This window comes from Papio anubis, chromosome 3 (assembly GCF_008728515.1).
Source record: "Papio anubis isolate 15944 chromosome 3, Panubis1.0, whole genome shotgun sequence".
NCBI lineage: Eukaryota > Metazoa > Chordata > Mammalia > Primates > Cercopithecidae > Papio > Papio anubis.
The window spans coordinates 94,428,527-94,455,754 of NC_044978.1; the positions used below are offsets into that span (position 1 = coordinate 94,428,527).

At 36.4% G+C, this 27,228-nt stretch overlaps 1 protein-coding gene across 4 annotated transcripts in view; it reads right to left on the reverse strand.

Moving 5' to 3' along the window:
- The window catches only part of NFXL1 (nuclear transcription factor, X-box binding like 1), a 67,574-nt gene extending 40,975 nt beyond the window's left edge, over nucleotides 1–26,599 (reverse strand). The window contains exons 1-12 of one of the 4 annotated variants that reach the window (XM_021938636.2): nucleotides 26,551–26,599; nucleotides 25,903–26,139; nucleotides 23,340–23,513; nucleotides 18,089–18,198; nucleotides 16,040–16,170; nucleotides 11,946–12,124; nucleotides 11,531–11,692; nucleotides 11,353–11,453; nucleotides 10,518–10,632; nucleotides 9,064–9,188; nucleotides 6,682–6,804; nucleotides 3,170–3,260 (exon numbers count right to left, since the gene is read on the reverse strand). In XM_021938636.2, coding sequence (XP_021794328.2) covers nucleotides 3,170–3,260; nucleotides 6,682–6,804; nucleotides 9,064–9,188; nucleotides 10,518–10,632; nucleotides 11,353–11,453; nucleotides 11,531–11,692; nucleotides 11,946–12,124; nucleotides 16,040–16,170; nucleotides 18,089–18,198; nucleotides 23,340–23,513; nucleotides 25,903–26,137 — 1,546 coding nt within the window. In that variant the 5' untranslated portion in view covers nucleotides 26,138–26,139; nucleotides 26,551–26,599. The other 3 variants (XM_021938634.2, XM_021938635.2, XM_021938637.2) reach the window with 3 other exon arrangements.
- Nucleotides 26,600–27,228: the final 629 nt, after the last annotated feature.

Here is a 27,228-nt window from a genome sequence, read left to right on the forward strand (position 1 = left end):
AATGCAAGTCAATTATCCTAACCCACATAATCAAGTTTTATTTTTATTTTACCCAAAGAATGACTACGAGTTGTATTTTTAAAGTTGATAGTAATATTTAAGTCAGCTCTCATTCAGCATATTATATCAGTTTCTATACTTAACAATGACAATTTTTCGTTCATCTTCAGCAGAGGAACTTATCAAACATAACCTTTTTGCTATTCTAAACAACAGTATCACGTTTTTTAAAATTAGATTTTGAGAATAAGGGATAATTTCTCTAAACAGTCTCCCTACTGACCAACAGAATTCGTTATACATACCTATAAAGCATAACATATTTTAATTAAAATAGCTTCCATGATAATACTTGCAAAATGAAAAAGTAGTATACGGAGACTATAACTACACTGTCCAATACCAGTTAACAGCCAAAATAGGTATGATTCGGGTAGTTCTAAAACTATAAACACAGATGATCCAGAACTTAAAAAAAAAAACTATAAATCGGTCGGGGGCTGCGGCTCATGCCTGTAATCCCAGCACGTTGGGAGGCTGAGGCAGACAGATTACGAGATCAGGAGATCGAAACATCCTAGCCAACATGGTGAAATCCCGGCTCTACTAAAAATACAAAAATTAGCTGGACGTGGTGGCGTATGCCTGTGATCCCAGCTGCTCGGGAGGCTGAGGCAGGAGAATCACTTGAACGGGAGAGTCAGAGGTTGCAGTGAGGGGATCACACCACTGCACTCCAGCCTGGTGACAGAGAGAGACTCCGTCCCAAAAAAAAAAAAAAGAAAAAGAAAACTATAAATCAAATTTTCATATACCCGCAACACAAGCATACAGTTAGTACATTCCCCCTATAAATTACTGTATAATTCTGCTTACGAAGGATTCTAGAATGATGGAAAAATAGTATGATACTATGATTCCACATTCTTTTAAAACTGTAGATGAAACAAATGTTGAGAGTTGCACAACAGCATCTTCCATATACTTTCCATCAGGGAAAATTTTGTTGTGACTAATAAGCTTTTTTAAGGGTTAATAAAAATCTAAAAAAACAACAACAATGACAAAAAAAAAAAACACCACTCTACCAAAAAATATCAAAACTTGAATCTGATCAAACCTCTAGATCCAATTAACAGGTTACAGAAAATACAGAAGACAGAGAAACATGTTAAATAATACCACAGAGATGCAATCTGCAAAACCCAGGCTCTGAGAAACTAAATAAAGCAACCTAGTTTCTTCAACAAATAAGTCACAAGGGAAAAAAGGAGACAGAGGATGGAAATTATAAATTAAAAGACTTTTGAAACAAAACCAATTACAATGTCAATTTTATTAGGTTTTAGAGTCCATAAACTGACGTAAAAAATGAAGTTACTTATGAGACAACAAGAAGTTTGAACACCAGATATTTGCTGATATGAAGAAATATGTTAACTATGTTTAGGTTAAGAATCCATCTTTTAGAGATTAATACTGAAATATTTGTGGGCTTTGCTTCACAAAAATATGAGAGAAGGAAATGCTTCCAACACTTCTCCAGTAAGTATGATATTTATATTTGCTCTAAACTTTGCAGATACTCTTTATCAGGTTAAGGATATGTCTATTTCCAATTAAATTTTTATCTTATATAAATGTTGGATTTATCAACCATTTTTAGATGTTTATCAAGATGATCTCATTCCTCCTTTGATCTTGCAATGTGGTAAATAACAAAATAGTAGATTTACTACTGTTAAACCAGTTACATTACAGAGATGTAGTTTGCAAGAATCTGCAAAAACTCAATGGGTCAGTGATGTAATGACTATAAAAGAAAATAAAATCTTTCTAGTGTTGGTGAGAACATACCTGAAAAACTGTTTCTAAACTTCACTGACAAATCAAAGAACACCTACAGAAAATGTCTACAGGGTAATAGAATCTGACACTTTTCCTAATGGGGAAGGAATGTAATATAATGGAAATATTATAAACACTGGGTTCACATCCTGACTCTGTGACTAGTTCTATTCACCTTGGGCCAATAGTCTCCTGGCCTGTTCCACATATAAAATAACAATAGTTCCATATATGATGCAGGATTTCTGAAAGGATTGGGAGATCAACCAAGAAACAGTTTAGTAGCTTGTTCTAGGTATTAAACTACTAACTGGCAGAGTCTAGGCTTAAATCCAGGATTTCTTACTCTAAGTTCATGATCTTTCTAATACTCTATACCATATCTCAGTAGATTCCATTTCATATCAACATAATCCAAATGAGTGAAGTTAACTCAGTTTTCAATGTCTAGTAATAACTTAGAACGTAATTCTCAAAGTATACTCCAGGAACCCTAGCGGTTCTTGAGACCCTTTCAGGAGGTCTGCAAGGTCTTACATGCATAGAGTTTTCCAGAAGCTAGTGACAAGTGATATCCACAGCAGATTGAATGTAGAATGAATATATGTGAATCCAGCTATTTTCTGTTAAGCTAGACATTAAAGACATTTGTAGGAATGTAAAATTTTCTACTTTTTTCAGATAATAGTTATTTTTCATAAAAGTACATTACTTGTATTAAGATATAATGGGATTAATATTGCTATTTTTTAAAAAAATAAATATTATTACATTTTATTTTAATTTCAAATACAATAAATGTCAATGAATAAAACTCACATTTGTAACAAAAGGCCTTTGGGGACCAAAGAGTGTAAAGGGGTCATGAGATCAAAATGTTTAAAAATCACCAGCTTAGGACATATCTAATCCTTCACTAGATTTAACTCCAAATAAGTACATAAAATTCAGAATAAATAAGGTGTTCAAAACGCTAAGAATACCTTCATTGATTAAAAAATTGTGTGGGGAAAGTTAGGAAGTAGGAAAACAACATAGTGTTATAGAAAGGACAATACTTTTATATACAGAAATCCTGGGTTCAAATGTATTAGACATTTCCCTGAGTAAGTCACTGAACCCTCTTAAGTTTCAACCTCTTTGCCTATAAAATAGGGACACTGGCAAACTGTCTTACCTTATTCTCAAGGTTAAGAGAGTCAAGTGAGATACACGATGACTATAAAACACTATCTCAATACATTATATTGAATATTGACAATAAAAAAAAAAACCACTACATCAATACAAACATAAAATCATAGCTATTGTTAAAGTTTACCTCTGTGACAGACAGATGGACACTTATGATTTCTACATCCTAAAGTCCGTCCACAGTTTTGATCACAAGGTGGACAATTTCCAGGGCAACACTGAAGAGAAAGCAACATATAAAGAACAGGTAATTCAAAAACCCATTAATAATAGGCATGTCATTACTAGTTACAGAACTTATAGAAAGAAAAGATATACTTTTCACTAAAAGAAGTGTTCAAGAATATCAACATTCTTCTGGTAAGTAAACATACTTCACTAAGAACTTATGATGACCTAATTTAACAAATCAAGCTAAATTTTCTTGACCTTCAGTTAATCATTCTATGATTCAAAACATTTCCATCAGATAATTTCATTCCTTTATCTATGCAGAGACTAACAATATTAACCAAAGGAATGTCAATACAGGAAAACAATTAGTCTGGCTTTTTAAAAAATTTAATTAAAATCAAGTCAATGTACAGATTCATTTGGCAGTTATTTATTTTCTTTTTCTTTTTTCTTGAGACAGGGTCTGGCTCTGTTGCCCAGGTTAGAGTGTAATAGCACAGTCCTGACTGACTGCAACCTCCACCTCCCAGGCTCAAGCCATCCTCACACCTCAGCCTCCTGAGTACCTAGTTCCACATGCTCTCCCCAACACACCTGGGTAGTTTTTGTATTTTTGGTAGAGAAGGAGTTTTGCCATGTTGCCCAGGCTGCTTTCAAACTCCTGAGCTCAAGTGACCTGCCCGCCTTGGCCTCCCAAAGTACTGGGATTATAGGCATAAGCCACTGTTCCTGGCTTCGTTTGACAGTTATTTTCAAACCATAGAATAAGAGACTAAAGAAGAGAAGCAGAGATAGGCTATTTGCATCCAGCTTTCTTTGTCACTTCCCTGGTTTCACAGACACTTCCGTGTGTGAGAAATATAGCTAGCTATGACCTGTCCTAATTTTTCAATCATGGACACTAGTCAACTACTTCAAGTCTATATTGCCATCTTAACTCTTTCCTTAACTTCTTACTTACCTAACTTTGGAAAGGAAATACAGAATACAATTGTCTTAAAGAAACTTAGGGTTGTATAGTTGCAGTATATAAAAATAGCTAAAAACAAACTATACATTATTAAAAAGCAATTAAGTCAATATAGTTTATTTTCAAAAATTAGCCAGGCATGGTGGTACATGCCTGTAGTCCCAGCTACTCAGGGAGGCTGAGGCAGGAGAATTGCTTGAACATGGGAAGCGGAGGTTGCAGTGAGCCAAGATCACACCACTGCACTTCAGCCTGGACGACAGAGCAAGACTCCTTCTCAAAAAAAAAAAAAGGCAATACAGTGTATTCAATTAGACAAATGTTTATTGAGTAATACTATGTGCCTATCCTATCACTTTGCCGGTGGGGGAAAAGGTTATGTGGTCCATGACTTGAATAAGCCAATAGACACCTCTGTTTCAAGTTACGATGGAGTAACAACTACCAGATTTACACTCCTGTCTCAAACAACCAGCAAACCAGATAAAAGATATGAAGCAACAGTTTTCAGACATTAGATAATGAGGCAGCACAGATGGCAGTCCCTAACAGAAGGGAAACAAAGTAGGTAAGGCCTGCAGTGCCATCAGCTTACACATGAAGACTTCTGGCTACAGCACAAGGAAGAAGATCATAAGCAGAATCTGGCTGTCTTACAAAGTTGAGTAGACAACATTCGTAATTCAGAGAGGCCAGTGTGGCTAGAATTTGTGGAGAGAAGGCAGCAGCACAGAAAAAGCTCTGAAGAACTCCAGAAAGAACTCCTTGGGTCTTTGGCTGAGTACTGGTCTGTATTGTGTGAGAGGAAACAACCCAAAAGCTGAACCACTGGAAAGAGAAGGCAGAATAATTTCCAGAGATCACACAAGGCTGGGAAAAACTCTGTGTTCCTTACAGCCAGAGTGGAAGGATCTTCTAATACCTGGGCATCAAGTAGAGTACTTAGAATACTTATTGCCTCAGTAATGGGGCCAAATTAGCCCTAAACAAAAGAGTGTTCTGGTCACACTTAAAAATATCAAGCCTCTGAAAGAACAAAGAATTTTTGAGTAACTTAACTTTGTCCCAGAATAAGGCTTAAAAATATTTAAAGAAATACAAATAAACAAACAAAAAGAAGTTCATGTCTAGAAACAATCAAAAATCATCTAGCAGACAAAGAAGCAGGAAAATACAATCCCCAAAAAGCAGAAAAATCAATAAACAGAAACAGACTCAGAAATGAAAGATGACAGAATTAGTACACAAGGATATTAAAGCAGACATTACAAATATAACCTATCTAACATTCAAGTAGATAGAGGAAGCATGAACATGCTAAGGAGAAACACAGAAGATATAAAAAAGACCCAAATCCAACTTCTAGAGATGAAAATACACTTCTCAGATGAAAAACACAGGATGGGATAAAAAGCAGATTAGACAATGCAGAAGAAAATTAGCGATGTTGAAGACAAAACTATGTAAACTAAAACAGAAGCAGACTGAAAAATAAACATTTTTTTTATTTTTGTGAACTTAGAAATTTAAGCAGCATATAATATACATGTCCTCAAAGTCTCAGAAGGTGATGAGTACAGGAAAACAGAAAAAAAAAATCTGAAGAAATAAAGACCAAAAATTTCACAAATATAATAAAAACTATAAATCTACAGATCTAAGCAGCTCAATGAAAACTAAGTTAAGAAACATAAAGAACACTACACCAAGGAACACCAGAAACAAACTGCTGAAAACGTGATAAAGAGAAAGATCTTAATAACCAGCCAGAAAAAAAGAGAAACAATCAGTACCGAGGAACAAATATAACAATCACAGCATACTACTTATTGGAAAAAATGCAAGCTAAAAGATAGTAGAGCAATACCTTCAAAGTATGGGGGTTAAAAACTGCCAAACTAGAGCTCTAAAGTAAAAATACTTTTCACAAAGACTAAAGAAAGTTATATTCAGACATACAAAGTTGAAAGAATTCATGGCCAGCACTATTAGAAATGTTAAAGGAAATCCTTCAGAATAGAAAAAAAATGAAATGTGATGGAAATGTGAATCTGTACAAAAAGATGAAAAGCACCAAAAGTATGATGATAAATATCAAAAATTACTTTTTCTTATTTTTTCAAGCTCTTTAAAAGATAACTGATTATTTAAAGCAAAAGTAAAGACAATGTATTTGGGGTTTATAAAATACACAAATATAAAATATACGAAAATCATACATTTCAGTGATCAGAAACAGTCAGTGATCAGAAATATCAAGCTGAGAGGACAATGCACAGGACAAGAAACTTCTCATCTGAAAAAAATTGGTACAATTCCCACTAGTACAAAAATTATCTAGATTAAGGTTAATCTAGAATATTTATTAATATATTAAAACAAAGCATATGCCTGAACATTTGAGAAAGAGTTCAAGACAGCACTTATTGCGGGTCCAAAATGGAGAAATTCAATACAGTCTTTAAATCAGAGGTTTCCAAGGTTAATACACAAACCTTTCTTCTACATTGATGCTTCTGACAGTCACGCATCTTAACACACTTAGTTTCACACAGATAAGGTTTATGACAAGGCATTCGTTTCGTATGCTTTCCACAGCGACAATGCTTTTCCACTTCCTGGAAGAATAAAATAAATGCTATTAAAATTATTTTTGTTAATATTTTCTCCTCACATTGCACCTTTTACAATTATTAAAACATAAAGAACAAAAATTTTAACACTAAATTTGTATAACAAACTTTACCAAAAACCAATTTGAATTTCCTAAAACATTTACTTATATCTTACTTTGCTCTAAAAAGGACTTCATATAAATTTGTTATTAAATTTAGAAAACTGATACTAAATAGTAAAAAAAAAACCCACATAAAAAAACCACTTCCATTTCATTACAACCATAACATCTGCAACTCTTGTCTCAGTAAAGCCAAAACAACTAAATTACCTAGTAAGCTAACTTGTGGACTTGGTACTCTGGTCAAAACCAAAATGACATATACAACTTTAAAGTCTCAAGTCTAGACCTCTACTGAAGTCTTGAACACTCGAAGTCATCCATGAGGGCTGGGATCAACTTCTTATGAACTCCAGTTACTGTTGATATTTTGACCTACTCTTGTTATAATGAATATTCTGAATGGCATCTAAAATGAGGAATCCTTTCCAGAAGGTTTTCAATTTACATCGCCAAGATTCATCAGAGGAATCACTATCTATGGCAGCTATAGCCTTAGTAAATGTATTTCTTAAAAAATAGAACTTGAAAGTCAAAATTATTCCTTGATCCATGGGCTGCAGAATGGATATTGTGTTAGCAGACATGGCATAAAAGCATTCATCTCTTTATACACCTCAATCGGAGCTCATGGGTGACCAGGTGCATTGTCAATGAGCAGTAATATTTTGAAAAGAAAATTTCCTGATCAGTCAGTCTCAAGAGTGGGCTTATAACCATGCCATAAAGCTGTGCTGTCAATAGATGTGCTGTCATCTAGGCTTTGTTGTTCCATTTACAGAGCATAAGCAGACTAGGTTCAGCAAAATTCATAAGACCCCTACAATTTTTGAAATAGTAAATGAGCATTGGCTTCAATTATGAGCTACACTAATGAGCTACATTATCAATTAATGAGCAATTAAGGAGCTACATTAGCCCTTAAGAAGAAAAGTCAGCCTATTCTTTGATGCTTTGAAGCTTTAACTGTGAAAGTCCTATATGGTATCTTCTTCCAGTAGAAGGCTATTTCATCTCACTTGAAAATCTTTTCTTTAACGTAGCCACCTTCATCAATTACCTTAGCTAGATCATCTGGATAACCTGACAGCTTCTACATCAACACTTGCTGCTTCACCTTGCACCTTTATATTATGAACAGGGCTTCTTTCCTTAAACCTCATGAACCAACCTCTGCTAGTTTCAAACTTTTCTTGTGCACCTTCCTCACCTCTCTCAGCCTTCACAGAATTGAAGTTAGGGCCTTGCTTTGGAGTAGGCTTTGGCTTAAGGTAATATTATAGTTCCTTTGATCTTCTTTGTAGACCTCTAAATCTTCCTCCTTATCATCAATAAGGCTGTTTCACTTTCTTATCATTCCTGTATTCACTGCAGTAGCAATTTCAATTTCCTTCAAAAACTTTTCCTTTGCATTCACAACATGGCTAATTGATGTAAGAGACCTTTCAGCCTATTTCAGCTTTCAACTTGCCTCCCTCACTAGCTTAACCATCTCTAGCTTTTGATTTAAATGAGAAATGTGCAACTCTTCCTTTCACTTGAACATTTACAAAAGCCACTATAGGGTTATTAATTGGCCTAATTTCAATATTGTTGTCTCTCAGGGAATAGGAAGGCCCAAGGAGAGGGAAAGAAAATGGGGAACGACTGGTCAGTAGAGCAGTCAGAACACACACACAACATGTAACCATTAAATTCACTGTCTAATATGGGCATGGTTTGCAGCACCCCCAAACAATCACAATAGTAACATCAAAGATCACTGACCACAGGCTATCATATCAGATATAATAATAATGAAAAAGTCTGAAATAGTGCAAGAATTACCAAATATGACACAGAGATATGAGCACATACTGTTGGAAAAATGGAGCTGAAAGATTTGTTTTACAAAGGCTTACCATAAATCTTCAATTTATTAAAAACACAGTATTGGCAAGGCACAATAAAGTGAAATGCAATAAAACATGGTATGCCTGTACTCTCCTGCTTCTTACCCTAATATTAGGTCACTAAATTCATATAGATGATGACACAGATGTATATGAAAATAAGTAATAGAAAACAACCACAGGACAATCTCATTTGATATATTATGATAGGTAGTTCTTAAAAGTAATTATTACACAAGATGACTAACCTGTCTACATGTTTCACAGGGACCTCGGTGACAACGCTGTGAACATCTATGAATTCCACATTCAAGTACTTTGTCACAACTGTCTCCACAAGTTGGTACATCTTCTGTACAAGGCAAAGAAAATCCTAAAAACAGACAAAAAGTCAATGTTAATAATAAGATACATTATTATTAAACATCAACAAAATGCTATGTTCTTCAGGTTCCCTAAGGAATGCTGGCACTTTCAGACTATAAATTTTTGTATCCACATAATCATTGGGAAAAATTAACTTTAATGAAAAAATCCCTAATATTTGTTAAGCTTATGGTTTTTAAAAAGAAATTTGACACGTTACCATCCTCAAGAAACACATTTTTAAGGGCTATCTCCTTCAGAAATAGTTATCTAAAGAAATGAGTCAAGACTACATAAATCATTCATGAATTTTCCTAATTTAAAAATTTGTTCTAAAAAATTTGCTCTGAACTACCCCACAAAGACAAAAAGAAAGATGTAGACTTTAAAACGCTATAAAACTCAGGACAGGCGCAGTGGCTCACACTTATAATCCTAGCACTTTGGGAGGCCGAGACAGGAGGATTACTTGAGGCCAGGAGTTTGCGGCCAACCTGGGTAACATAGGAAGAGCCTATCTCTACAAAAATTTTTTAAAATGAGCCAGCCATGGTGGCAGGTGCCTGTATTCCCAGCTACTGAGAAGGCTGAGGCAGGAGGATCACTTGAGCCCAGGAGTCTGAGACTGCAGTGAGCTAGAATCACACCACTGCACTCCAGCCTGGGCAACAGAATGAAACCACCTCTCTTAAAAAACTGCAACAAGTACAAAATTATAAAACTCACCTTTAACATAAACATATTGTGACAAGTATTAGAAGCAGTCTTATACATATGATGCTGTTATTTGTGGGGAGTCAAAGAAGCTGACTCAAAGTGCTATCCTACTATGCCTTTACCTGAAAGCAGCCTAAAATAAACTCACCTATAACCTATTACATAATAATGACAATAGCACAGCCTCTGCTATTATCAAACCCCACCAGAGTGGTACATTTGTTATAAATGATGTACTTACATTGACACATCATAATCACCCAAAGCTCATAGTTTATATAAGGGTTCACTCATGGTGTTGTATATTTTATAGGTTTGGACAAATGTATAACAACATATATTCACCATTACAGTATCACACGGAGGAGTTTCCCTACCCTGAAAATCTTCTATGTCTCTCCTATTCATCTCTCTCTCTCTCCCCAACCCCTGGAAGCCATTGATCACCACAGTTTGGACCTTTCCAGAATGTCATAGTTGGAGGCTTAAATTTTGTAGCTTTTTCAGACTGGCTTCTTTCATTTAGTAATATGCACTTAAGTTTCCTGGAGCACGTCTTTTGAATGTCTTTTCATGGCTTGATAGCTCATTTCCTATATATAAAAAAAATAAATCTTACTTGATTTCTGACATGGACAGAACCTTTTCCCAGATCGAGGACATTCTCCACAAGCACCAACATGGCAAACTTGCTCACATGTGTGATTACCACATGGCAGTGTTTTTCCACATACCTAAAATAAAATGCAATAAACACTAATGATTTAAAAGTTAACAAAAAGGACTTCATACAAGACACAATCTATTTTTCAATCACAAATAAACAACTGCTTATGTCCCTCATATTATTTTACTTTATATTTTATACAGGTGTCATACATATGTGTATATATAGGTAAATATATACATAGGTATATATAGGTACATATACATATATATAGGTACATATATACATACGTTTACACACACATATATTTCCTACGCACCAAAAAGTATATTTTAAAAATGCAATACAGAAAAAAACTACATGCAGCTTCATATGGCCTTTCACGAACAAGGAGTTCTAAGTGGCACTAAAACCATGCCAATTCTAGGACAAGCAACCTATAAAACCAATCTTACTTCCTCAATTTGATTAATTCAAGAAGCAGAGAGGGGTGCTGGTTGAAGAGAGGGGAAAGAGAAGAAGGGGACAAGAGCTAGCAAGAAAGAGTACAAATGTAGTGAATCCAAAATTCAATAAATACCTATTACTTTGAAAAAAATTTTTCCTCTAATAATTAAAAATGATATTAAATTTAAGAGTAGTTTCTTAAAACATGATATAATTCACCTGAGTTGCTATTCTTCCTTGCCTTTTATCCAACTAAACCTGATTAGCCTTGCTGCTTTCTAGGTTGTCTATGCTTTGTGTATTCTTTAATACCCACCCCTCGAAATGCATATAAACTTACTTGATCACAGTGCCATAGTGGACTTGCACAACTTCTTTCAGCTACTTTTTTGCCACAGACACACTTTTGTCTACTAACTCTTGGACAAGGTTGACAGCTTCCTAAAACCACAATGATAAATTAGCACAGAAATTGACTTTTGCTTAGTCAGAAAAATCTAATGGGTATGGCCTTTTACCTGCATGACAAGGATTTTCACACTTATGTTGCCCACAAAGCAACTTCCGTCCACATGGCAGCTGACAAGACCATTCCTTGGCACTGCACCTACGAGGGATAGGTTTTGCTTTCTTACAGTAACAAGTAGTTGTGACCATCTTTGGACAAGGAGGGCAGGGACCTAGAATTCAGTAAAAGCAAAAAAAAAAAAAAAAAAAAATCTAAAGTCAGAAACTAAAACTTTCAATTTCTACGCCTATCAATAATTTCTAGAACTTTCTTTACTGATACTTGACAAAAGGCAATAACTTTCAATATTTCCTCATGGCAAACTTCAATTGTGAATTCAACTTTTACAATTTTTTTTTTTTTTTGCCTCAACATAAGAAGAAATAATCACCCACAAACAATTAAAAATGCAATATATAACTCACCTGGATGACAGAGGAGTAAACATTTATGGCCACAAGAAGGTTTAAATTCACGCTCACATACTTGGCCGCATGAATGAGGCACAAGCCACGGATCTAAAGGTGGATCTTCCACTTTTCCACAATAGCAATAGTACCTACTAGGTGTTTCAGATCGTTTGTACTCAAACCTACATTTTGGACTACAAAGAAGAATAAATTATTAAAGCTAACTTCACCTTTAAAAGCAACATGAGAGACAGAAATATAAATGAACTTAGTAACAGAGTATATTCTGTTAAACTAGTTTTATGTTAAGGAACTCTGCTCCATCTTTGTGTTAGTAAAAAAAACAAGATCTTATTAAAATCTATTTCAACCATATAGAACAGCACTGCACAATATAATGTGCTGAGATGATGAAACAGTTTTATACTGGGATCGCCCAATACAGTAGCAATTAGCCACATACTGTGAGCACTTGAAACGTGGCTAGTGCTTACAACTGAGGAAGGAATCAAATTTCTTATTTTATAATTTCTGAATATTGAAATAGCTACATGTGGCCAGTTACCATGAATTAAACAGCACATATCTAGAATACAGCTACAAAAAGAAAGTAACATTAGTTTTCTACTAACTACCTGAACTTTATTCTTTTTTTTTTTTTTTTTATACTTTAAGTTCTAGGGTACATGTGCATAACGTGCAGGTTTGTTACATATGTATACTTGTGCCATGTTGGTGTGCTGTACCCATCAACTCATCAGCACCCATCAACTCGTCATTTACATCAGGTATAACTCCCAATGCAATCCCTCCCCGCCCCCCCTCCCCGTGATAGGCCCCGGTGTGTGATGTTCCCCTTCCCGAGTCCAAGTGATCTCATTGAACTGTATTCTTGAGAAATTCACTCTGCTTTTCATAAAGCTCAACTTTTTAAGTTTTGTTTTGTGGATTACAAAAAAACAAAATATATTAGCAACAGCAAACAGAAGAGAGAAGTCAGGTTATAGACAGGCAATACCACAAGAAACATGACTACAATTTAGAATTAAGGGGAAATAAACTTGAAAATAAAGAATTTCATAATTCACAACATCTAGCACAAAAAAATATAATTCTTTTTTTTTTTCTTTTTTGAGACAGAGTCTCACTCTGTCACCCAGGCTGGAGTATAGTGGCGCAATCTCATCTCACTGCAACCTCTGCCTCCTAGTTACAAAAAATTCTTGTGCCTCAGTGTCCCAAGTAGCTGGGACTACAGGTGTGCGCCACTACGCCCAGCTAATTTTTTGTATTTTTAGTAGATTCGGGGTTTTTGCCATGTTGGCCAGGAGTTGAAACTCCTGACCTCAAGTGATTCACCAGCCTTGGCCTCCCAAAGTGCTGGGATTACAGGCATGAGCCACTGTGCCCAGCCCAAAAAAAGATATAATTTGAATGTGCCTAAGTCAAAGAAAAGTTCAAGTACCATGAAAGGCTTTAAACTTCCATCATTAAAATAAATAAATTTTGGTAGTAGAAGTGTTAACCTTCAGCTCTATCAGAAATGTACTTGTAGATCATCATAGATGACTTCATTCTCAAAAGACGCTTTAACCTTATCTCCCAGACAAATGAGTATAGTTAGTACATTACACGGGAACAAGTTTCATATTAACATTTAAATTTCTTTTGTATCATATACAAAATATTTTCATTGTCATAAGAATATGTTCGGTTTCCAAATAAATGCCACATAAATATTCAAAATAACCAAAAGATATTTGTTCTTGTAATGAAAAATCAAAAACAAAATACTAAGTTCATCTGTCTCTGGAATAAATAACTGGCACTTTATTGGAAGAGTTCAATTTTTTTTTATTAAAAGTATTTACTATTCCTTTAAGCTAGTGTGGAGGGGGATATGTATTTTTAATAAGCGTGGGTATGGATGACTAACAGGCAACTCAACATACCTTAACACTGCCCATCAGCACTGAAACTGAACTGGCCCAGTGAGGGTAATATATGCAAATGTATGAGTTTTATTTTAAAATGGGATGACAACAATGAAATGTAATTATGCTAGATCTTATTCATTAAAAAGTAGTATCTTAGTAGAAACCTGTATTTTAAATTTTTTATTTCCATAAAATAACTTAAAATTATTAACATTTTACCAAGTTCTAGCTCCATCTTGATGAGGATTAAACAAAATGGGTTCTTAACCAGAACGGTCATTTATTTTCTTAAAAAAATATGAAATATGGAACACAAAGTATATAGCACAGCTGATTAAACTGTTGTTCCTTTTAAATTAGAAGTAACAGTACATTTTTTTTTAATTGATCCTTTCCTTCTCTATGGCAAAATGACTACTTAAAACAGAAGTGAGGGTAAAAAAATATATACGTAAGGTTTAAACCTCTAAACTAACAAGCTGGAACACCTGGCTTAATTCCGTACCTATTAAACACTAAAAGTCCTCCACCACAAGTAAATAATATGCAGGAGCAAAACAAATATACTTTGAAATGTTTGAAACAGTTTTCAAAAAGTGTGCATTCAATGAAAAGAAAAATAACATTTCTAAAAGCAAGGTCAAAAAACATAACTCAGATGAAAGAATAGCAAAAGCACTGAATTTAAAAGTAAGAAATCCTAGGTTTCAAATTTTGGCTCCACTACTCAAGAGTGAGGAGCGTGAAATCATCTCCCTTCAATTAACTTCAATATCCCCATTGGTAACAGGAAAATAAAATCTCTCACAGATTGCTGAGAATTATTTTTACATACTCTTCTAAAAGTCACCAGCATGTCTAAATGTTTTTTAAAAACTACACCACTGGCCAGATGCGGTGACTCACGCCTGTAATCTCAACACTTTGAGGGGCCAAGGTGTGTAGATCACATGAGGCCAGAAGTTCAAGACCAGCCTGGCCAACATGGTGAAACCCCATCTCTACTAAAAATACAAAACTTAGCCGGACATGGTGGCGGGCACCTGTAATCCCACCTACTCTAGAGGCTGAGACAGGAGAATCGCTTGAACCGTACAGGCAGTGGCTGCAGTGAGCCGAGATCACACCACTATACTCCAGCCTGGGCAACACAGCAAAACTGTCTCAAAAAAATAAAAATTTAAATTTAAAAAAAAAAAACTCAAAATTTTAAACATAAAATTAGTTACTAAAGTTACAAAATGTGACCACACAGAGCCCCTGAAGCTTATGCTTCATTACTTTGACAGTCAATCTACCTCTCTGGACAGCCAACATGAATAAGTTTCTTGTTGTCTTTACTTAGCAGAGATATAAAATTCGACTCTCCAACTCTTTCTGGAAATATAACAAAAGTTCTCAAGACCAAATAATCATCAATAATAAGCAAAACTAATAAATGTAAAAAAATAATGATATTGTATATTATACACCTGCAGTTTTGAGATTTGGGAGGATAAAACTGGGAATCTTATAATCAAAATACATTAAATGATAGTCTTGTACAAGGTAATAATAATGCATCCTCATAGAATTCTGGACAAGAAGATCACAATTATGAATGATTCTCAGTCCTACAGAAAACTGAAAGTCCTTTCAAAGGATAATTAAGGAACTGTTTTGCAGAGGAAAAATTAAGTCTGGATGATTTATTAGTTATATAAATTCAAATTGAAAAAAAACAGCCTTTATCAAGGTTCCATATATTTAAACACCAAATGACTAATTAAAGGCCCAACATGGATATTGAAACCACCAATAAAGCAACGTAGAATCTACAATTTTCATTTATTCTACAAATTTAATAATCCAACTAGGCCAGGCGCAGTGGCATGCCAGCCTAGTTGGCACTTTGGGATTTTTTGGGATGGGTCACCTGAGGTCAGGAGTTCAAGACCAGCCTGGCAGACATGGTAAAACCCCGTCTCTACTAAAAATACAAAAAATTAGCCAGGCGTAGTGATGGGTGTCTATAATCCCAGCTACTCAGGAGGCTGAGACAGGAGAATCTCTTGAACCCAGGAGGTGGAGGTTGCAGTGAGCCAAGATCACTATTGCACTCCAGCCTGTGTGACAAAAGTAAAACTCCATCTGAAAATAATAATAATAATCCAACTAACTAGAAAAATTTACCAAGGCCAGGGATAATCTCTCTTTCCAAAATCATCATCAGTCACAGAAGATACAAGAAACTCGCTGTCTTTAGCCCACTTCTGGATACAGGGCATGTGAAATATACAGAAACATCCCGAACAGCTCCAAACCTAAGACAAAGGTACCAGAAGTTAATATATGTTAATTTTTCTTTGTTAATTGTAAAATAATTTAAAATGAGTATCACACTAAACTATTTTCAAGAGCTACCTAAGGATTAAAGAAAAAAGGTCTTTCCTTCCAGTATAACAGAACTGTTTCATGGGAAATGCATTTAAAGTAGAATATGTTAAAGAAAATTATTATTAATCACACAGATTCATTCAGCTAGAAATAATTACTGCTAACATTCTGGACAGTCTCCAAATTTATATATATTTTTTTCATACTTTTAAAAAATAAGGTCATACTATAATAACTGAAATGTAATTTTATAGTCTTTCTTATAAGCATATTTATAGCTATACATTACATCATGTAGACGTAGGTACTTAAATTTCTTGTTGTTGGATGGTTATTTCCAAGTATAAATAATACTACGAAAGAATCCTTAAACATAAATATGCACATATATATCTACATAGCCCTTTTGTTACATAAAACCTGTTAGTCTAACACCTAACTAATGCTAAATTTTAAAAATTAGGTAATCAAAAATTAAGAATATACATAATTTAAAAGCTTAAGAATAATACTAAATTCATTTTTAAAACCTGCCAAATACTTTGATAAAACTGATAAAAATCGGTTCCCCTTTCCTTATAACATTTTACAACTGTTCGAGAAAATCAGATACGTAGCATATTGCATGAGCTAACAACAGCATTAAACAGCCAACTTCTTAGTTTGGGTTATCCCCAAAGCAGTATCTGAGATAAGAACTTGGATGCAGGAGTAAGGAGACTAGACGGGAAAAAGAAATGCCAATGAATGGCATATTGTTGAGCTGATTACCACTAAGGGCCACAGAAGCTCAATCCTACAGGGGACCATCTGCAGAACCATGTAAAACACGCCTTGGACTGCCCAGCCCCAACCGCTAATGATAAGGAGGTTGGGGCATTCACCTACCAAGTCCCTGTGGTACAATGTTGCTGCAAGGGGCTTTAACTCTCCAGTGCTTCTGCACTATAGCCATGTACTAGCTAAGTCAATTTCCAAGAAGAAAATTCAGAGGTGGAAAAAACGCACACACACAGCAAGTGTTTAAAGTGGGTTTGTATCTGCATGCAGAGATTATGCATTCCCTGTAGCTGAAATCAGAGTAAACCAACTAGATGTGACTCTAGGCACAAAAGGAATCTATATCTGATATACTCTTCTATCCAACCAGAGCATGTTACATTTCTGATTCACTCTACATGACCAAACTATTTCATCTGACTTGATTTGCTTTCTCTAGGCAATGCTGCTATAATAGTAGTGAATTAATCTAAGGTCTAAATGTTGAGTCTTTCATATTCAGTAATCACTTCTTAATTGCTTCATTAATGCCCTTTTAAATTTACATATAGATATTTTTATCACTAGGCCATAGCTCCTCCAAGGACATGAGTTTTGTCCAAATCTCTCTCCCCACTGACCCTCACCACTTCCCAAAATGCCTTTAACACAGGATACGCTAACTAATTAAGCCATAAGTGTTACTGCCAAGTTCTACTTTCTTGAAGATAGGGACCGTATCTTTTTCCAAACCCAATAAAAGTAGTAAAATATAGTACATTTTAACATTTCACTTTTGTGGGAATCTATAAAGTACAGATGCTAAAAATGTTCTATCAAATCAACATTTGCATTAAAACTGAAGACAACTAAGTTATTTCAATAGTGCTAAGAATACTGGATACTCATTTAGTGGTAATTTTTTAAAAATTATATATTTTAAAATGAAGATCAATTCATATACAAAATTTTCAAATGAAGTATTTTTAAACAAAAGTAAACAAAAGAATAAATCATTAAATATTATAAGTGCAAACTAAGATATTTTGGGGAGATACATTAATATAAATAAGGAGAAAAACTTACTGCTTGGTTTCTCTTCACCGAAGCAATACAAATTAAGCATGTCATAGCCCCTGCTTGAAAAGCTTCATTTACATATTGTTTTGTTCGCTCTAATTCATGTGTATCTCCATCTGGAAATTTAAAGATTGAAAATCTCACCCTAAACAACATCTGAAAATAACACAAACTCACTAATAGCACACTACGTAAGAACTGTCTAGCACTATCAATTGCTCAAAATATAGCTGTAAAACAAGAAGTTTTTTTAAAAAAGTAACCAATGAGCTGTCAAGAGGTAACAAAGTCTGTGTATTAAATCTTGTATACATGGTTCAAAATCAGCACCTCAGCTCTCTCTCTCAGTTATACTTACTTTTTTGGCTGTTACAATTCTCAACAAATTTGGTGGAGGCAGAGCCATAAGCAAGAGCTGGAAGATGTAAAGTCTTAAGGAAAAGCAAAGTGTGAAAGAAACCCTAAACTAATTAGTAGAGTCACTTAGCATAAATATAAGCATAGATGTGAGTGAGTGGGGGGGGTGTGTGTGTGTGTGTGAATTTAGTAGGTGTATTCTTAATAAAAACTTGTTGATGAAAAGACCCTGAGGTTTTTACAGTACGATAACCACATCTCATGAAATATGTTCACTATTTCTGCTTAAGAAGGCAGAATAAGCTTTTTAGAAAAAACAGTACCAGACGTTATTTTCTTTGAGTAATTACTGAGTGCTTATTTGCTAGACACTGTACTATTAGTACTTCAATAGGATTAAATGAGCTATTATCTTCATTTTACAAATGAGAAAACTGAGGCACAAAAGAATTAACTTCAGTTTGCCTACAAAGTGAACCCTCTTAACCTCTACGCTACACTGCAGTGAGCAGTTACTGCAGGAAGATCCAACAAATAACAAGTAACAGCAAAATGAAAAATAGAACAAGTCACCTAAAGCACAAATGACAATAAAAGGGCAATAATCTGAGTCACTTTAGTATGAGAAAAATAAGCCTGCATGGCTTTAGAACAATAAAGATATGTTCAATAGAGGTTGACTGAGTCTTCAAAAAAAAGTAGATTAAAACATAAACTAACATAAGTACAGAACTTATCATGGTAATAACATGGTTCAAGCCAAAATTTAAGTTGCCAAAAAGAAAAATGACATAAATAGGACATGTGGCTAATTATTTACTTTCTAAAATCATCTGAGCAAACACAGCACTTACAAAAGCTTGGCCTACCATAAAATAAATGTGATTTAGGACATTAAACAAAATAAACACAAACATACTCTCAAAACTATAAATTATTATAAAATTATTAAAGACAATTGCTTTATTTTAAACAAACATTGTAGTATTTTAAAAAATCCTTAAGAGCAGAATAATAATATGGGGTGTCTATTTTGCTTTTCAACTAAGCTGGCATTAACAGATACAAAACATTTTCAATTTCATCTAATTTAACAGCTAACTCAAAAAACAGTATTTAAGAAGAAGACAGAACAGACTTTTACAAAATAAAAACTAACCTTATATTTTAAAAATTTATGTAAGATTTCTTTGAAACATTTAAAGTTTGGCTGCATCAATAAAATGTACTGCCCAGCACTTCACAGTGGATGGCATGGCATTTGAAGTCATGCATTTTAAAAAGATCACTCTGGCAACTAAAGAAAAATGAGTATGTGGAGGCCAAGACTGAAAGCAGGAAGTACCCGTTAAGAGGTAGTTACAGCAGATAAAGCAAAAAATGAGCTTGAGCAAGTTACCTAATGTGTCTCAGTTTTCTCATCTGTAAAATTAGTAGTAACAGTTATCTACCTCACAATTATTATATGGATTTAATCCACATTAAGCAGCTTATGTAAAGGCTTAAACTAGGCAGTAACAGTACACAGGCAGAGTAAGGGTAGATTTAAGAAATTTAGGAAGTAAAACTTAGGAGGACTTGGTGACGATGAGATTGTATCAGTTTTAAAAGCTGATGTTCATGTCAAGATTCAGAAGGAAGAGTGCTGTGTCTGCTGAGCTGTCTGACATGGGCAGAGGGAGAATTGCAGTAAACAACATGCATATGCCATCTCTGCTCCCAGATGTCTGGCTTGGGAGGGTGACTGAGAAAACTGTAGTGCTATTAAGATAAAGAACACAAAAGAATAAAAAAGTTCTCTTTCAACAGCAGTTTGATGTGTCCATGCATCAGCAAGATAGAGATACTCATCAGGAAGTTGGCCATGCAAGTCTGAAATTTGAGAGAAGAATCACAAAAATGCAAAGGCTGTGCTCAAATAAAAATGAACTCCTTTGGTAAAGTCCTGGTCTTCAATTCAATAATGTTAAGGTGGGAACCATCCCATTACTCTGGCATGTATGTTCTTAAATCAAGTGATCAGATTTTCTTACATTGGTAGAGGCAAAGGAATGGGAATCAAATACTAATGGATTTTATACAAAACACAGCATAAAAAAATTACCATAACACTGTAAGACTAAAAGCAGATTAAAAATTAATAAAACTTACAAATGACAAATGTTTTCCACATGCTAGACTGAAAGACATTATTGCATTTCCTGTTGTAAAATAAAATCTGACTCTATCTAGAATGGTTCAAGCGAAGTCCTCTCAAAGCAGAAAACTTCTTAAGATTATTTTCTATAAAGTCCTTTAGAAACAAGAAACCCTCTAACCTTAGAATTACTTTTTATCAATTCTTACCTTGCCAAACTAGACTTCTCAGCCAAACTTCCTAATCTTAATTCTTTAGCAGTTATGGTAAATTCCTTAGAAACCTACTCGACGATGTGCAACTATCTTCATGATCCTATCAGTATACTCAGGCAACTACCTAATCACCAAGGTTATGGGTTGGGAAGGAAAGGGTGAAATACATAAATCCTTCTGTCTGAAGACTTGAATAACTCTCAGCCAGGCACAGTGGCTCACGCCTGCCACTTTGGGAAGCTGAGGTGGGAGAATTCCCTGTAGCCAGGAATTCAAGACCAGTCCTGGCAACACAGGAAAACCCTGTCTCTACAAGAAAATTCTAAAAAAATTAGCCAGGCATGGTGGTGTGCGCTTGCAGTACCAGCTACTTGGGAGGCTAAAGCAGGAGGGTCACTTGAGCTCGGTAGTTCAAGATTGTAGGGAGCTATGATCATACCACTGCACTCCAGCCTGGGCAATAGAAGAAGACTGTCTCTAAAAAAAAAAAAAAGACTAACTCTCATGCTCTTTATTTGCCTTTATGCTAACTCATCCTCAAACTCTGTTATGCTTCTGATTCTGTTGTACCAACAGTCCTGAATCCTGGCATCACTGGCCTTATACTTCTCATGAAAGCACAATATAATAACTAAGGAACACATTAGTACAGAGTAGAAGAGAGCTTAGGATGTGGGGCCTTATGATCAAGGGAAGACATGACTGAAAAAAGAAACAAATTTTTTAAAAGAAAGCAGCAGCTATGATAGAAAATCTCTAATAATCAAGCCACAAAATACATTAAACATTCCAGCAAACAGATACACAGCACAGACTACACAACAGGCACTACCATAAGCACTACGGTACTTACACATAGTGATTCATTTCATCCTAACAACTCTAAGGTACTTAGTGTCACTATACCCATTTTACAAAAGAAGAAACCGAGCCCCTAAGATGCTAAGCAATATGTCAAACATCCTACAGCCAAGTAGCAAAGCCAAGAATCAAACCATGGCAATCTGGCTCAAATGTCAATGTTCTTAACTGCTGTACAACGCTGCTTTTCGCCCATAAACAGGTACAAAAGTAACCATCTAATCTCCTCAGAATTTTCCTGCTTTTACAGAGAAGGTGCAATCATCCCAGTAATGGCTCTAAAGCTAAGTAAACTAGGTTTAAACCCAGCTCTCCCAATTACTAATTGTGTAACTCTAGGAAAGTCACCTCTTCTCTGTAGAATTGTTTCCCAAAATATTTCTAAGGTTTTTCCTGGTTTTAACAGTATACTAAAGTAAGAAAAAGAACCAAGCAAGGGTATAAATATATATTACTAATAAAAGGTAAATAAACAATATGACATTTCTATAACTATATTAATAAATGTTGACATTACATGCAAAATACTACTTCTTTTTTTTTTTTAATTGAGACAGTCTTGCTCTGTCTCCCAGGCTGGAGTGCAGTGGCACGATCTTGGCTCACTGCAACCTTCACCTCCCAGAGGTTCAAGCAATTCTCCTGCCTCAGCCTCCTGAGTAGCTGGGATTACAGGCGTGCACCACCACGCCCAGCTAATTTTTTTGTATTTTTAGTAGAGACGGGGTTTCACCATGTTGGCCAGGCTGGTCTCAAACTCCTGACCTCGAGTGATCCCCCCGCCTTGGCTTCCCAAAGTGCTGGGGTTATAGGCATGAGCCACTGTGCCTGCCCTACATGCAAGAATATTTCCAATAATAATTTTAAAGTATAAAAGGCAGAAAGTTTGACAATATTTACATTTAAAATAATCTATTTTTACACTTAATACTAAAGTGGTACACAGCAACATCACTTTGGCCCGTTCTCACATAAACATATGTGGCTTTAAGAGCAACCAGATATAAACCACAGATAACACGAATGTACATGTCAAACCTGAGGGAATTTAGGTTTTTCTTTTTTTTTAAGGTATGGCTAGGTGCAGCGCATGCCTGTAGTCTCAGCTACTCAGGAAGCTGAGGCAGGAGGATCACTTGAGCCCAGGAGTTCGAGGCTGCAGTGAACTATGATTGTACCACTGCAGTCCAGCCCAGGCAACAGGATAAGACCCCAACTCTAAAAATAAATACATCAGATGTTGTAAATAAGATATAAAATAAGGAAATAAAGAATTAAAAAGACTTCAAAACACATTTAACATGATGAAAAAAATGAATAGATTGAGGGGGTACACAAAGTCCTCTAGTTAAATTAAATCATCAAAACCAGAAAAAAACTTGCCCCAGTTTGCTGCTCCAGAGCTTCAGCAGCCCCATCCAAGCTTTCTACTGAAATGCCAATTAAATACATACAAAGGCCTCCCAAGGCTATAAAAGAGCCACTGCCATTCTATTTGCTTTATACAAAAATTAGTATTACACAATATATAACTCAAATACCAAAGTGTACAAAAATTCAACTCTAGAACACACAGTGCTCGTCTTAAGACATAACATCTATTCCATATAGAACAAAGGCATTACCAAAAAAATGTCAGGAATACAGCTTCATTGACGTCAAAGGTCAAAATTTAGATGATCAGTACCTGTCTGAGTAGTGTATGTTATAAACGTATTTGCAACTATTTTTCCTTGTTTTCCTTCAAAATCTTCATCTCCTTCTTCTTCAGATGAAGAGCTAAAGTGTTCTTCAACAAGTTTTCTGGCTGCAGCTTGGTTAGCTTTCTTGATTTCTTCAAATTTTTTCTGAGATATCAGCTCTGTTTAAAAGAAAAAAGTTTCATTTCTGCAAAACAATCTCTCAAAAAGAAAAGCATAATGTGCTATCATTTTACAACATGCATTTCAAAGTCACCTTTGGAGCATTCTATCTTCCTGTAATCCATGAGAAAAGTATTTTGAAATTCCTTGACACACAAATAAAGAGGATACCACAACAAAAACTTTCACTTTTGTAAATATCCTGCTAAAATGCAGCAAATTTTTATGAAAACGGTGATTAACAAATCAAGAAAAACATACGAAAATACAATAGAATTATCAAAATACTGGTGATCAACTTCAAAATAAGGACTAACAAAAATTAAGATGTTTTAAAGTACATTGTGCACAATAATTTTTAAGAAGTGAGGAAACATGTCCACAGTGAGCACATAAAGAATCAGGGAAGGTAGGTACTTCAAACTACCACCTTCTGAACAACAGGTAGGATAGGACAGGACAGTCCAGCCCAGTCCAGCCCAGTCCCACGAAAGAGTTTGTGTCAGCAGTACTCACTATACACCTACTATATTTATAATCGGCTTCTTAGGTCAAGAACTTTTTGCCTTTAGTATTGACTTTTTGTGATCACAAAAAAATAAACATTTTACATTAATCCACACAAAATACTAACATGGAAAACATGTTTCTTCCAACTTCATTCCAAAAAGAATGTTAATTTTGGATTTGTTCTTCCACTATTTAGCACTATCTGTACTTCTCATTTTGTTACTTGATTAATCATGCAAAACAAAATCAGATTACTTCACTGCACATACTCCCAAAGAAGCTTCAAACTTCTTGAGAGCAAGGACCACGGGGATTTTCTTCAAGCACTAAGTGTTAATAGGCTCTTATGGACAGCAAACACAGTTTAAGAAGGGAGCCATAAACCTGCAGAATTGATCTGAGTTCATGAATTCCCATCTTGAGAGGATTTTAAATTTACTGATTGACTATTTTAAAATTCACATTGTACTTGAAACTGATGAGCCACTACCAAGAGAAGCTCTCTTATCTTAGGTGGTATATTCATACTTGATTATGTTCCCTCATGAAACATTTTCCTTTTCTTATTGCAGCCAGTTTGGTTAGGGGTTATTAACAAAACAAACTGAGTATTTCAAGTAAACCAGGACCAAAATGTATATGATGCTTCCCTAGCAATCTTTGAGTACTGGGAAAAAAGAACTGGCTATGAGATATATAACTCGAAACTTGTCATAAAAGAGATGATAAATGTCATTAATCTATGGGAAATTAGCACTTAAAAGACATAAGAAAAAAGGCTGAATTGGACAGAGATAATGAGAACATTCATAACCTGATAAATGTATTCATCTAACATCATCTCAAGGTAAAGACAAGTTGACAACGCAACCTTCTCACGTATTATTTCTTACAGCCAAATCTCAACTATCCAGGTAGAGAATGCTTGTTTTCATTCTACCCACAAGATCTAAGAAAGTTTACCAAACCTGTTCACACGTCTCCATATTGCATACCTTATCATTACCACCATTAACTGCATGCTAAGACAATACCACCTACGTTTAAAATTAGCCTAGGAGAAAAATCACTGATACTCAATTCTGCTACCCACCCCAAAAAAATGTATCCTTAAATGCATTCCAAACACAAAAATAAAATGATTTCAGGGATTATTCCCTCGGCCCCATGCACAACCGTAAGTGCTCCCTGGCTCCACGAAAACATGGTCTCGGATGAAAGGTATTGATATATCGGAGGCAACACCAGATATATCCACAGAAGGACATGGAATTTGTAAATAGGAACTACAGTCAAGGAAGGTATCAAAAGCTCAAGTGCTTACAAGGAATAGAAAAGTCAAGAAACAAAGGCAAAGGTAAAGATGACAAATGACACCTGGCTCCAGAAATGAGAGAGAATGTGAGATGGAGTGCCCAAGTCCAATCTAAATGGGATTTCTGTGACTCAGCTGAGCTGACTGTTGCCATGCACAAAGATACTAAAGCCACAAGGTTGTTAACCAGATTTTTAAAAACGACAAACAAACGCTGACAACCAATCCACATATAAAACTGTGTTAACCAAACAACACTATAGACCAAATCAGAACACCGGGCCACACTTTACAACTTATGGTCTGGAGATTCAAGCAGGCAAGAGTGGAGGGAAGGAACCAAGGTAATACCACCTAAAATTAAGATGAAAGAGGTGCGATGGAAATCTACCTAGAGTGCCGAAAAGAGCTGCCACCTGAAAGGCTGGAGAAGTGGGCCGGATAACAAACTCCCGAAGGAGGGGAAAAGCAGTGAAAGAGAGAAGGCGAGGGCGGAGGCGGTCCTGACTAGCAACTGCCTTAGGAGGCATCCAGGTGAGCCCGCGGGCGGGAGCCATTCTCACCGCTGGCTGCGGGAGTCTGCAGGGCTTGGGATCCCGCTGGGCTGTGCCTGCTCCCTGCAGCCGCCGAGGTCGCGACTCCTCCGGGACTGGCGCCAAAAGGAACGGCGCCCACCGACCCCTTCTCTCGCCCTCCTCCGGCGCCGCGGAGATGGATTCCATTTCCTGAGGGGGCGGCAGTGGCCCGTCCCCGGGCTCGGCCTCGGCCACCGGCCACCTGGCGCCAGGAAGCTTCCATCCCTGCAGAGGAGAAAAAAAAAAAAAGAGTGGAAGGAGGTGAGCGCAGCGAGTACCGAGGCGAAGGAGGAGAGAGTCGGTGCGGAAACCCCGTATGAGGGACCGAGTGAGGAAGGTTCCTGCAGGACGGGCACCGAGTTTCAGGAGGTCGCGGCCCTGCCTTTACCGGAGGGCGAGTCCCCGCCAAGCCCGGGCTTTGGAGATGGACCGAAGAGGCGAGGGAGGACTAGGCAGAGAAATAAACCGCGGAGCAAGGAGCACACAGTGCCCAAGACGGAAAGCCGGAGGAGAACTGGAAAGCGCCTACTCAGCCTCTGGGGGAGCGTAGTAGGGGAAGAGTCACAGACTGACCCTGCGGCTCCTGCCGGGAACCAACCGCAGCGGTAGACCCCACTGAAAGCTACGTCTCCTTACCGACGGCGCTCGCCCCAACAGACTACAACTCCCAGAAGCCCTCGCCCGCGGTCCGGCGACTGCGTGGCAGCACGGGCCGCTTCCTTATCCGGAAAAGTGCGGGGGTTGGGCGTGAGGGGAACCCCAAGCGCCTGCGCTGGCCTCTGAAAACTACAACTCCCGGCGTGCTCTGGGGCTAGGGAGGGGTCGAAGGTCATAGGGGCGGACGATGGTGGAGGTGGGCGGGTCCGGAGGGTCTAGTGACTCCCCAATTTGCTTCCGCTTCTGCAGGACTGCCCTAAACCCAGCTGGGTATGAGGATTTCATGGCTCTGTCCCAATTGGCTCTCTGTCATATTTTATTATCCTTGCCTTTGGGCTTGCGGATGGCAGGAGGTGTCAATGTAAAATAATCAAAAGCGCAAAGTTTGAGGATAGCCCACCTTAGAAACACCGACTCCTAGGAAAGCAGTCAGCCTTCCGAGGTAGAGATTTAAGATTTCGTTTATGTAGGCAGAAACGGAGACGTTTTTAGGAGGATTACAACATTTTCTCATACAAGGTTAGCGAATAGTTACAGCAATTTGCTTATAGACAGTATTTCTTTTTGGGAAGGGTACGTTTAACGTTTTTCATAAAGGATTTTCTTTCATCTGATCTAAGCAAACCAGGGCAACAAAGCAGAACTTAATCTATAAGG